The sequence below is a fragment of the Bicyclus anynana genome, chromosome 18 (assembly GCF_947172395.1).
Source record: "Bicyclus anynana chromosome 18, ilBicAnyn1.1, whole genome shotgun sequence".
NCBI classification, from domain to species: domain Eukaryota; kingdom Metazoa; phylum Arthropoda; class Insecta; order Lepidoptera; family Nymphalidae; genus Bicyclus; species Bicyclus anynana.
In genome coordinates this window covers 12,384,368-12,398,142 of record NC_069100.1, presented here as the reverse complement: position 1 = coordinate 12,398,142, position 13,775 = coordinate 12,384,368, and the positions used below count along the sequence as shown (strand labels likewise).

General features: G+C 37.4%; 1 protein-coding gene across 3 annotated transcripts in view; it reads left to right on the top strand.

Moving 5' to 3' along the window:
* LOC112055541 (cullin-1) overlaps positions 1 to 13,775 on the top strand; it is a 43,411-nt gene that overhangs the window by 27,611 nt on the left and 2,025 nt on the right. For all 3 annotated transcript variants that reach the window (XM_052887183.1, XM_052887184.1, XM_052887185.1), the window contains exons 13-19: positions 169 to 276; positions 1,817 to 1,888; positions 2,848 to 3,000; positions 3,775 to 3,893; positions 4,734 to 4,854; positions 6,068 to 6,168; positions 12,715 to 12,820. In XM_052887183.1, coding sequence (XP_052743143.1) covers positions 169 to 276; positions 1,817 to 1,888; positions 2,848 to 3,000; positions 3,775 to 3,893; positions 4,734 to 4,854; positions 6,068 to 6,168; positions 12,715 to 12,820 — 780 coding nt within the window. The remainder of the gene's footprint in view (positions 1 to 168; positions 277 to 1,816; positions 1,889 to 2,847; positions 3,001 to 3,774; positions 3,894 to 4,733; positions 4,855 to 6,067; positions 6,169 to 12,714; positions 12,821 to 13,775) is intronic.

Sequence of the window (13,775 nt, the reverse complement as noted above, 5' to 3'; positions counted from 1 at the left end):
CATGTAATTATGTCTCGAAAAATATGAAAAGAAATTTTTCAGTCTAGTAGACCAATGATGAACTATTTAAGACCATTAAAAAAAAAGTGTCAACAGGCCTATTGGCTAATAAAATTTTGGCTGATGATAATGCCCTGGGCTATTACGGATTTTCCGTATATATTACAGATGGTGGTATTTAAGTACATAGAGGACAAGGACGTCTTCCAGAAGTTCTACAGCAAAATGCTCGCCAAGCGGCTCGTGCAACACATGTCGGCGAGCGACGATGCCGAGGTAACAATTATATACATATACTAGCGGATGCCCGCGACTTCGTCCGCGTGAAACTCGATGTAAACTTTCAACTACCGCTACCCTACCCCTACCCTACCCCTACCCTACCCCTACCCTACCCCTACCCTACCCCTACCCTACCCCTACCTTACCCCTACCCTACCCCTACCCTACCCTACCCCTACCCTATCCCTACCCCGTTTTCTAATTATTATTAATATGAACTTTATACAATAACAATAAAGCTCAAATTGACTACGTTTTAGTTACAAATCATTTGTATGGGAAAAAGAAAAGGGCTATTTTAGGGTTTTTGGCAAAAAATTAAAGTTTATAATTAACAAATAAAAAATAATGGTTGATCGTAGAGGGGTGAAAAATTGAAAGTATTATGAGATTTTTTATTCTAAGTCATCAAAAAATAAAAAAAAAAGTTACCAAAAAAAATTATAGTTTTTAATTAACAAATAAAATATAAGGGTTGATCGTAGAGGGGTGAAAATTTAGGGTTGTATGTATTTTTGTATGCGTCATAAAAAAATAAAAACAAAAAATTTTGCCTAAAAAATAAAAAAAAAATTTAGGGGTGGACTACCCTTAACATTTAGGGGGATGAAAAATAGATGTTGGCCGACTCTCCACCCTGGCCGACAATCACGCTAAGGATCACAAAAATCGGTCGAGCCGTTTCGGAGGAGTTCAAGTTCGAACACCGCGACACGAGAATTTTATATATTAGATTTCGGCCTCTGTGGCGCAGTGGATTAACAAGACGGAGGTCCTGGGTTTGATCCCCGGCTGGGCCGATTGACGTTTTCTTAATTGGTCCAGGTGTGGCTGGTGAGAGGCTTCGGCCTTCCGTTTAGTTTCCATTTAGCGTTCCGGTACGGTGTATGTATGTTCCGGACCGGATTTTCATTCTTCTCCTCCCAAGTTAGTCCGCTTCCATCTTAGATTCCATCGTCACTTAACATCAGGTGAGATTGTTATCAAGGACTAACTTGTAAAGAATAAAAAAAAATACAAAATAAATAAAATATTGTTCAGGCAGGTGTATAAAAATGTCTTTTGTGGCCACAGCTTCCATGACGGCTCCACCGATTATAATGAAGTTTTTGTAGATAAAAAGAAGAAAAATGTTACTTCGCTCATGTGGTAATACCTCTCGTATCCTATCGTGGCTCGTATTTTTTAGTGTATATCTGATAGTTATGAGAATAGATCGCAAAATATTTTTCACCTTCCTATTCCCCACCCTTATTTTATTTTGATTTTAGTATTTTTGAATGAAAGAAATTTGCATGCTGGAATGGCGACCCCGCACTAGAAAGCGCAGTATTGATCGACCCCCCACCAGGTGGACAATGACATCAAGAGAGTCGAAGGTATTGGATGCAGACGGCTCAGGATCGTGATGTTTGGAAGTCCCTTCAAAAGGCCTATGTCCTGCAGTAGACGTCTATCGGCTTATATGATGATGGATGATGATGATGAACAATAACCGGATTTCCATTAATATAAAATTTTTCATTATTTCCAGGCCTCAATGATCTCAAAGCTGAAGCAAGCGTGCGGTTTCGAATATACAAGTAAATTACAGAGGATGTTCCAGGTAAGAGTCTTGAAGATCTTATGATGATGCTTGCTATAATTACTTACTTCACTTCATATTATTTAAAAGATGTGAAGGAAAGAAAAGTCATGAAATCATTATATTATTTACATACTCTATAAAGTATAGAAAATTCAGATAGCCTCCAAAATATTCTTTGCAAATAAGATGCCCCACTACTCCCTAGCTAGGTCAGTTTTGTATTAGGGAGGTTCAGCCTGCATCAAATGTCGACATGCTCTCGAGATATTCCTAAATGTGATGGTCGACATTTAGGAATAGCTGGAGAGCTGTTCCTAAATGTTTCCAACTATTCCTAAATGTCGACCAGGTCTCCAGATATTCCTAAATGTGCTGATTGACATTTAGGAATAGCTGAAGAGCTGTTCCTAAATGTCTCTAACTATTCCTAAATTTCGACCGGCTCTCCGGATATTTCTAAAATATGTGCTGGTCGACATTTAGGAATAGCTAGAGAGCTGTTCTAAAATGTCTCCAACTATTCCTAAATTTCTACCAGGTTTCCAGCTATTCCTAAATGTTTTGATTATTATTTAGGAATAGCTGGAGAGCTGTTCCTAAATGTCGACCAGGTCTCCAACTATTCCTAAATGTGATAGTGACATTTAGGAATAGCTGAAGAGCTGTTTCTAAAATGTATCCAACTATTCCCAATTGTCGACCAGGTCTCCAGCTATTCCTAAATGTGCTGGCCGACATTTAGGCATAGCTGGAGAGCTGTTTTAAAATGTCTTTAACTATTCCTAAATGTCGACCAGGTCTCCAGCTATTCCTAAATGTACTGGCCGAAATTTAAGAACAGCTGGAGAGCTGTTCTAAAATGTATCCAACTATTCCCAATTGTCGACCAGCTTTCTAGTTATTCCTAAATGTCGACCAGTTCTCCAGCTATTCCGTGGCATAACATTGAACACCCTATTGTCGATACATTTCCCCAGGACATTGGAGTATCGAAAGACCTGAACGAGAACTTCCGCAAGCACATGGCGAACAGCTCGGAGCAGCCGCTGCACATCGACTTCAGCATCCAGGTGCTGTCGTCCGGCTCCTGGCCCTTCCAGCAGTCTTCCAGCTTCCAGCTGCCCACTGAGGTAACTAATATCAATCCGCAAGCACTCATGGTTTCAGTCATGTCGGAACTAGCCCTAATTCCATAGACAACTTTTCACATTAGCCATATTGTTCTACATATTGCGTGGTAATTTAACTCGTTTGGACGCTCTGAAATTTTCATTTCCTGGTAACTCAGTTAGCTAGCAGAATCAAGAATTTTCATAAATAAAAAATTTATCGTCAAATTAACTTGTTAACACTTAAAATGGGGATGATGACTAGGTTTGAATATATTGATTTTCATGATACATTCGTGTAAATAAGGTCAATGTTAACTAATTTATACATGAAAAGCAAAGATTGTCTGGATATTTGCAAAATAAATAAGTTTATAAAATTTCAAAATCTATTAAATTTTTTTCATCGAAATTAGATGAAAATTCATACAGATTTAGCTTCCTTACATTAAATCTGTAATTTTTCAATATATGAACTATAAACATAAACGCACAAATAACAAAGATATTAGTAATTTTATTTGAACGCCCATACAAATGTAACGACTAACTACGTCACTAATTCGTGCCATTTTGTATGGAGCGTTTTTCAGGGATCCGCGGCAGCGTCGCAAATCTGACCCTTTAAATCTCTTAGCTCTGAAAGTAATGATCGCAGATATCCTGTTACTTTTAGAAAATTGCTTTACTATTAGCATACTCTTAATTTATACACAATTTAAAAAACTGTTATCATCTCTATTAACTTATTAGTAATTAGTAATCAGGAGTAAAAAATGTTCTACGTATTCTCAGTTGGAGCGCTCAGTGCACCGGTTCACAACGTTCTACTCGTCACAGCACTCCGGCAGGAAGCTCAACTGGCTCTACAACATGAGCAAGGGCGAGCTGGTCACCAACTGCTTTAAGAACAGGTACAGTCGACGTCATTTATTACTCACTAAGCGGACGCTCGCGAAGAAAATATATAGCCTATGTGTTAAACCAGAGTAAAATCTATTTCCATTTCAAATTTCAGTCAAATTAATTCAGTAGCTGCGGCGTTAAAGAGTTACAAACATAAAAACGCATTTATAATATTAGTATTTTAGATTTATTGTTCATCGTAGGTTGGTAGATCATTCGCAAAATACAATAATGGTGTAACGTCATACGTGTTTCTTCACCGTTTGAGAGACATGATATTTAATTTCTTAAAATGCATATAACTGAAAAGTTACTGGGTTATCAGATCTCTCCTATCTCCCTATCATGATGGTTGATTCCACAAAGCTCTGGTCGTCACAGTCTGTTTTTACCCGACTACGGCGAAGGGTAATGATTTTGGCAATCATGTATGTATGTATGTATGTTTGTTCCACTGTAGCGCCTAAACTACTGAACCGATTTTAATAAATGAGGTGTCAAAAGATTCGTAATAATTCAAATTGAGACATAGGCTTTATAAATTTTATAAAAAAATATATATGACGGAATTTAAACCTCAAACCAACCTCGACTGTAGACGGTCTAATGTGATTATGTCAGGAACACTTCTATTTTAAACATAGGTGCTTGTACGTACATGTGAAGTTTATGATTGGTGCTACCAAAGCTCTACCATGAACATTTTTGTTCCTATGCATTTATCTATTTCAATCTGAAATATTTTCTTGTTTCGTTCTTTTTAGACCCCTTTTTACGTAGTCGGGTTATAGTTTTTAAACTTTATTTTTTAAACACAGAAAACTATAAAAGTTGTTTGTTTTAAACAGATACACGCTGCAAGCGAGCACGTTCCAGATGGCCGTCCTGCTGCAGTACAACGACAACATATCGTGGACGGTGCGCCAGCTCGAGCAGCACACGGGCATCAACGGCGACTTCCTCATACAGGTACGTACGGTAGTATTTAGAGCTATGACCTATTGTTTCCCTGACAGTGTTAAGTGCCTGAAGACAAAAGTCTTCGAACAGTGTGTGGTGCCACACACATGGGGCGATGGCGATGGACATAGGGTAGATGGCCACGTAGACTCCGGCAGCCTGATTGAGCGTATGCTGTCGAGCGAAGACGAGTGGCAGAAATATGCACAAATGCACAAATGCGAAAAGGAAAAAGAGGAGAAAAAGAAATGGGAAATACCCTAGAGGCAGTTAGCACGATGTAATGCCATGCAGTTCCGTGCTAACTCTGACGATAATAAAAAAATAAAAAAAAGTGTGTGGTGCCAGTGATGACATATGGTTCCGAGTCTTGGTCGCTAACTATGGGCCTCATAAGAATGCTCGGAGTCACACAGCGGGCAATGGAACGAGCTATGCTCGGAGTATCTCTGCGTGATCGAATCAGAAATGAGGAGATCCGCAGAAGAACCAAAGTCACTGACATAGCTCAACGAGTCGCGAAGCTGAAGTGGCAATGGGCGAGGACATAGTTCGGAAAGCCGATGGACGTTGGAGTCTCAACGGCGACCCCGCACTACAAAGCGCAGTGTTGGTAGACCCCCCACCAGGTGGACTGACGACATCAAGCGAGTCGCAGGGATTCGCTGGATTCAGGTGGCTCAGTATCGTGATGTTTGGAAGTCCCTACACAAGGCCTATGTCCTGCAGTGGACGTCCATCGGCTGATATGATGATGATGATGTAAGTGCCTTAGGTTCCTTAATGGGGCCTCAGCTGCGTCACTGGGGATTTTGGGCGAGCGCAAAAGTATCGCCTGATGGGGCTCGAAGCAAAAGGTGTGGGCGGAACGACTCTCTAAGGGTGTCTCCTCTCAGACTCGGACCTCGGCTTAGAGGGCCTGAATGTATCAATCCGAGCGCCCCCAAAATCGTGGGTCCGTCCGGATGACGTCAGATATCGGGGACCTCGTGTTAGCCCAGCGAAGAACCTGTGTAGCTTGTGTTTTTGTTGCCAGGAAAGTATCGTCGGTTGTACACAACAACCGGTTAAAATTAAATTTTCAGGGTTTCCAAACGCGCCTTGATCCGAAAATATATTATAATATATTAATTTTTATTATGTTTGTGAATATATTATAATATATTCCTTTTTATTATGTTTGCGTTAGCTTTATTTTGATGCACTTTATTTCCGTTGGCAGGTGCTACAGATCCTGCTGAAGGCAAAGTTGCTGGTGTGCCAGGACGATGAGTCCGAACTGACGGAGTCTTCCGTTGTTGATCTATACCTAGGATACAAAAAGTTAGTACTACTAGATATTTTATACAGAAAGAATTTTTTTTAGTACGGATATTTTTATAATTTTGTACATAAACAAAATTTAATGATCGCATATTTTTTCTATCTTTTTTTTTTAAACTCTAAAATAACAAAGTTATCGTTAGCTAAAGTTATTTACTTTAAAAGAAGAATTTGAGGGTCACCCTATCGCCGTACTAGGTAATAGGTAACATCAAACAGCTCTGCCATCAGTTGCGCAGTTTGTTTGTTATTATGTGTCCATTGTTTTGTTATTTTTGAGTCATAAATTGAAAAAAAAATATTACATAAAATTATGTTCTATTAATGATACTGAACCACGAAAATAAATATCCACACTAAAGACCGAGGGACTTAATAAGTCATCGTGCAATATCCAAGCAGTTCAAAAGCTGGCCTGCTTCTGAATTGCTGAAACGCGTACCATGACATCGTAAAATGTGAACGATAGTTGAACGTTATAGTTTGTCTGAGGGCTGCAATGACATTGTCTTTTGTTATTTATGGTTATTTACTAACGTTCAAAAACTTCCTTAACATTCCATCTTTACCCTACTATTTTATTTAATAATTTACAATCGATTTTTCTGTGGTGTATGTAACTTTTATTAGATAATTTATTGCAATTTTTCATAATACATAAGTTATGAAACTAAAACCATAAGTTTTGAGTTTGAAATGACCTTCGAAGATAGTTTTTAGACAGTTTTCAGACGACAGTCGATGTATTTGTAATTTTACCGCGATAATTTAAAATTACATTGACATGACTTGCGACAAATGTGTCACTGATCTTTGATTCTTTGAATCTTTTGATCAATGTAAACTATATCACTCTTCTAGCTCAGTAGCTCAGTCATTAGTTCAGTTCGGTTGCTCTACAAGTTCACAACAATGTTTTTGTTTTTCGTTCACTTTTATTTAAACAGTTCACTGAGTGATTTAGGAGTTGATGACATAACAGTTAAATCGTCTCAAGTTATCAACCACCATATTATTAGTCAAATAATGAGTTGAGAGTTGAGACAGGAGCTCATATCGAGTGTAGGTATTTAATGAATTATATTAATAAACTAGTAGTGTCCGTAAGTTTAAACATTAATTATTAATATTTAAATATTGTGAATATTAAGTACTAGATGATGATGATGATGATGACTACGATAACTTTGACTTTGAATTGCGAATATTTATTTTTGGCGTATTTTATAACGGCCTTTTGAAATGAGCGCGACTTCGTTCCCACGAAATTCTGTTTTTCGCATCCCGCGGTAACCATGACATTTTCCAGACAAAAAGTATCCAAAATCCAGCGTAAAATCTATCTCCATTCTAGCGATATCAGTTCAGAAGTTAAGGTGACAAACATACACATACACAAACTTTCACCTTTATATTATTAGTATGGTAACCCGTAGTGATACGCAATATCAATATTCATCTCAAAATCACACAGAGGAAATAATATATAGAGTTGTAGTTTCGAACTTTGTTGACGGGCGTAGCGAGCAAAGAAAAATTGAATATTTAACTGACCAGTTCTTACCTAATACCCTTGTCTCTGAGAGTACGAGTACGGTTGAAAATTTTGAGTAATTAATTTTACAATAAAATATTTATCCTACGCGTAAAATATATCCATAGTCCGTACTAATGCGAGAGTAAGTTTGTCTGTCTGTCTGTTTGTACAAGGATCTAAGATATCTAGGGTTCTAAGATTAGATTAGAACTTGTCAAAAACATCTCGTATATGTTTCTATGCTGCAGGATGCCGAGTAATAATATAAAGTAAGTGCAAATATTTTTAGGAAAGGGGGATACAAAGACCGAAATTTTTTATTTCGATTTTGATAGTGAAGTTTCTTTATGCAAATATCCAACAGTTGTTTTATTTCTCAATATTATAAAACAAAAACATTTACAATTAATTGTTTTATTTTAATTGAGTATCCATTATAAAAACTTATTTTTTATATTTAACCGATACACCGTTTACCATTGTAATTATTACTAAAGAAAAAGAAAAAATAATAAAAACTTGTTTCATTGTAAGTGGAGCTTTATTTAGTGGGGTCTTTTCATGTATTTCATAATGTAATTCGGCATTTTCAATATGTACCTATTTAAATTAAATAAAAAAATTGTTATTGGAGCTATGTTATTGGAGCTGCTATGGAGAACAATATTTACTAAATAAAAATTAGGTAGAAATCTATTATAGCATATCTGCCTTATTTTTCTTTGACATGGTCAATATTTGTATTGAATTTTTTCTTGGTAAAAAAAATGGGAAATAATTCATAAATTTCATTATATTTTTACCATTGTAATTTTTTTTAATAATATGAATAGCGTAATTATAATGTTCTAACCATAAACACTACAACTTTGTTTACTATATTTTAGTATTCTCTATGTTAGCGTTTGACAACAGAGGGCCTAGTGGCAGTTTGATACTGTTACTGTCACGTAACGTAAACGCGAATTTCTAAGGAATTGAAACAGCGCCATCTAGTGGCACTACTGCACAACTGTTTCAATTCCATATAAATTTGCGTAAACGTCAACGTGATAGTGACAGTATGAAAATATTGAAAACTCCCACTAGGCACACAGGACGACCAACTCGTTTGGCAGATCATGGCAGACTAACCGTCATAAGCTCGTCGAACTTATGTTGAGTGACTACATAATTTGTTCCGGACGCCATATCTAGTGTAACTTATTAGACCGATGCAAAATCCTAATATTTTGCGATTCAGTAACTGCTCGGTAGTTAAGAATGACAACATTTATTCATTAGTTCTATAATTCATTTCATATTCTAATTCGAAAAAAAAACGTTTTTGTATACTGTACATTGCCATTTTGCCTGGTAATTTAAATTATAACTTTCATATATGACAATCAATGTAAATTAAAAAATAAAGACTTTTCTCTAACTACATGTAACTAACCCAAATTTTGAGTGAAATAGAAATTCATATAGGTACCTAAAACCTGTAACAACACAACACCTGTAACAAATTAAAGTGAGGGTACAAATCACTAGTCATTTCACACCTAATAGTAATTATAATTAACTTGTTCTTAGATAAATGAAAATAAATTTCATTAATAAGCTTAGATCAATCAATATATGGTTAATGTATTTTATATACAAACCATACATAATTTAAAATAAATAAGTTATGAAATGACATTTGTTTTCTACCCTTATTTCTAATTTCTTTGTTAGTAAACAGTACTCATCAAGAAAGGCTGCAGTATAGTGTTTCATTTGTATCGCGGGACGTGGAGCCGGAGTTGATGAATTTTAAATACTTTGATTTTAAATACGTCTTAAATTATATTATAATGGCAGTTTGTACACATTTATTAACAAAGTACACATTTAATTATTATACTCTTTGATTAGTACCTACCTACCTATCTAGTGTAAATGTTAGGAAAGTAATTCACTATTTTGAGTTACAAACTCAGCTTGCTCCGACTTTAAAATTGTGTACACACCTACTTTACTTTAATGGTGTTAGACTATATAAAATAAAAAAAAAATAATAAATAAAATCTTTATTAACCAAAAATAGGTACAAAAACCATATGATTGCCTGTGGTCTCCACACTAGATTGATCTGTATCGTGGAGACCAGGTAGGATTTTCTAATGTTTTCCGTTGGACTAGGACTAATTATAAAAATAACAATAAATAGGACTACATTACAAAAAGACTACATACAAATGTATAATTGTAATTGTCTATAATAGGTCAGTTCCTTTTATCAACTCATACAGTAGATAGTCACTCTCTCTAAGTTAAAAGATTTCATATTCATCACACATCTAAAAAAAGATAACACCATTACTTCAAAATGTAACAATCGACTTCTGAATACAATATCGAAATTACTATATGACCATAATGGGGATGATGACTAGGTTTGTATATATTGATTTTTATGATACATTCGGGTAAATAAGGTCAATGTTAACTAATTTATACATAAAAAGCAAAGATTGTCTGGATATTTTTTATTTGAAGCCTCAATAGCTCAACGGTAAGAGCGGTTGGACTCATCACCGAGGGGTGGTAGTTCGATCCTTACCCCGTTGGTCTATTGTCGTACCCACTCCTAGCACAGTCTTTTCCGACTAGTTGGAGGGGAATGGGAATATTGGTCATATTATAAAAAAATATGGCAAATATTCTTTTAAAAAAAAAAAAAAAAAATTTGCAAAATAAATAAGATTATAAAATTTCAAAATCTATTAAAAATCTTTTATGGTAATATGGTACATTAAATGTGACATTTTCAATATATGAACTATAAACATAAACGCACAAAATAACAAAGATATTAGTAATTTTGTTTGAACGCACATACAAATCTTACGATCATTACATTGCCTACGACGTCATTAGTTCGTGCCATTTTGTATGGAGCGTTTTTCAGGGATCCGCGGCAGCGGCGCAAATCTGACCCTTTAAATCCCTGTAGCTTCGGAAGTAATGATCGCAGATACCCTGTTCTTTTTACAAAATTGCTTTACTATTAGCATACTCTTAATTTATATACAATTTAAACAATTCAGAAAAAGCTGATAAATTAGTAACTTTTGATGGATCGTATAATTTCACGTAACGGACGTGCAGTTGCCTGACCTGCTTTACGGATGTCACAGTACGAATAAGCAGTGCAGTTCAAATTCTGTCCTGCTATAAGAGCTCATAGTAACCCCCCGAATCACCCTGTATAATGTGCTGCCCTGTGCTGTTCGAAAGGTCGTGGATTCATGAATGTTATTTAAACGGGTACATACCACGATAAAACGACGAGATTTTTATTGTCTTGACGAGAGTTGCATGGATCGTGGTCACGACGGGACTGAAGTTGCGAGATGAGAAGTGAAGTCAGCTGTTAGGGGCAGAATCGATCTACCCTGTTTCTTGTTCTTTTTCTTTTTTCAACGACCTCGCGTTTTTGGCTGTTTAGGCAAACCACACTCACGACATGACCACGATCCATGCAACTGGGTCGAAATATCGACAATAAAAATCTCGTCATTTTATCGTGGTATGTACCCGTTTAAATAACATTCATAATGAACAACCACGAAATAAGTTTAAAATCATTGGTCCTGGATTCGTTGTGTTACAGCCTTGCAGGCTTTTGCTGATAAATCTCGTGTAGAGAAAGACATATTGTCGACCAATAGTAGTTCATACCAACCAGCATTAAAGCAGCGTGGGGGGGGGGGGTTTAAAAATTCCATATCCACTCTCCCATAAAGAGAGAGAGGCTGACCAATGACCAAGCCTTCATCTACTATATAAAAATAAGTCGGGTTTTCCTTCCTGATGCTATAACTCCAGAACGCACGAACCGATTTCCACGGTTTTGCATTCGTTGGAAAGGTCTCGGGCTCCGTGAGGTTTAAAGCAAAGAAAATTAGGGGTGGGGTAGGGGTAGGGTACGGGTAGGGTAGGAGTAGAGTAGGGGTAGGGTAGGGTAGGGGTAGGGTAGGGGTAGGGTAGGGTAGGGGTAGTTGAAAGTTTACATCGACTTTCACGCGGACGAAGTCGCGGGCGTCCGCTAGTCTATACTAATATAGTATGCGAAAGTAAGTCTGTCTGTCTGTTACCTTTTCACGGCTAAACGACTGAACCGATCAAGATGAATTTTAATACAATGGTAAATGGAACCTTTGAGCAAAACATAGGGTACTTTTTGACCCTAAAATAAAATCAGAAGGGGGTGAAATAGAGGTTGAATGTTTGTATGGAGAGTCCTTAATTTTTACAGTTACAGTTTTTAAAATCTGTTCATAAATCAACAAAAAACATACGAAATATATTGTGATTATAGAACATTTTAAATTCAACCCTTAAAGTTTCGGGGTTAAAAGTTTACATTGATTTCCACGCGGACGAAGTCGTTAGCGTCTGCTAGTATTTATGTTAAAAAGTGATATCCCGTTGAATTTAAAATTGCTTAGTATTGGAGTGGGATCCGGGTTTAGATTTGTTTTTCTCCTCGCCTGCTGAATTTCACAGAACTTTTAGCAGATACGTTCAAGTAATGCAGGAATTATAGATAGTTTATATAAACACTTTAGGTTAAGCCTGTTATGTTTATAAAATTCTCGTGACACAATTTTCGTTGCCATACTCCTCCGAAACGGCTTGACCGATTTTGATGGATTTTTTTTGTGCATATTGAGTAGGTCCTAGGGTAGGCTAGGGTAGGGGTATGGTATAGGGATAGGGTAGGGGTAGGGTAGCGGTAGGGTAGTGGTAGTGCAGGTTTATGGTATAGGGATAGAGTAGGGGTAGGGTAGCGGTAGGGTAGGGTAGGGGTAGAGTAGCGGTAGGGTAGGGGTAGGAGTAGGAGTAGGATAGTGTAAGGTAGGGATAGGGAAGAAGTGCAAATTAATAAATTAATAAGTCAAAGCGAAGCTTGAGCGGGTCCGCTAGTATGTGTATAAAAAGATAAATAAATAAAATGTTTGTTTGTTTGTTTGTCCCAGCAAAAAGCTGCGCGTGAACATCAACATCCCGCTGAAGACGGAGCTGAAGGTGGAGCAGGAGGCCACGCACAAACACATCGAGGAGGACCGCAAGATGCTCATACAGGTGGGCGCGCACCTTTACTTACCTTGTTACTGCCGACGACGACGACGAGTTGCGAAGCTGAAGTGGCAATGGGCGGGGCACGTAGTTCGAAGAGCCGATGGACGTTGGGGTCCCAAAGTGATTCCAGCACTTTGGGACCCCAACGTCCATCGGCTCTTCCCGCACTACAAAGCGAAGCGAAGAAAGCTGACTGACTGGTGGAAGGCGACAAAGACGTACCGCCAAGCGATTTAGCGTTCCGGTACGATGCCGTGTAGAAACCGAAAGGGGTGTGGATTTCATCCTCCTCCTAACAAGTTAGCCCGATTCCATCTTAGATTGCATCATCACTTACCATCAGGTGAGATTGTAGTCAAGGGCTAACTTGTAAAGATAAAAAAAAATGAAAATAAAAAAAAATTTGGTCGACCAGGTGGACTGAAGACTGGCTCAGTATAGTGATGTTTGAAAGTTCTTACGAAAGGCCTATGTCCTGCTGTGGACGTCCATCGTCTGATATGATACTGCTGACGCCTCGCGGTTTCACCCGCGTTGTTAATAATAAAAAATATAGCCTTACCAGTGATAAAAGAATTTTCAAAATCAGTTCAGTAGATCTAGAGATTACCGTTAGCATAATAAACCAATAACACAAACTTTATCTCTTTAGTAAAGTATTTAATTAGAGCCGTGATAGCTCAGTGGATATGACCTCTGCCTCCGATTCCGGATGATGTGGGTTCGAATCCGGTCCGGGGAACAACTCCAACTTTTCAGTTGTGTGCATTTTAAGAAATTAAATATCACGTGTCTCAAAATGCGTGATATTTAAGGTGAAGGAAAAACATCGTGAGGAAACCTGCATACTAGAGAATTTTCTTGATTCTCTGCGTGTGTGAAGTCTGCCAATCCGCATTGGGCCAGCGTGGTGGACTATTGGCCTAACCCCTCTCATTCTGAGAGGATACTCGAGCTC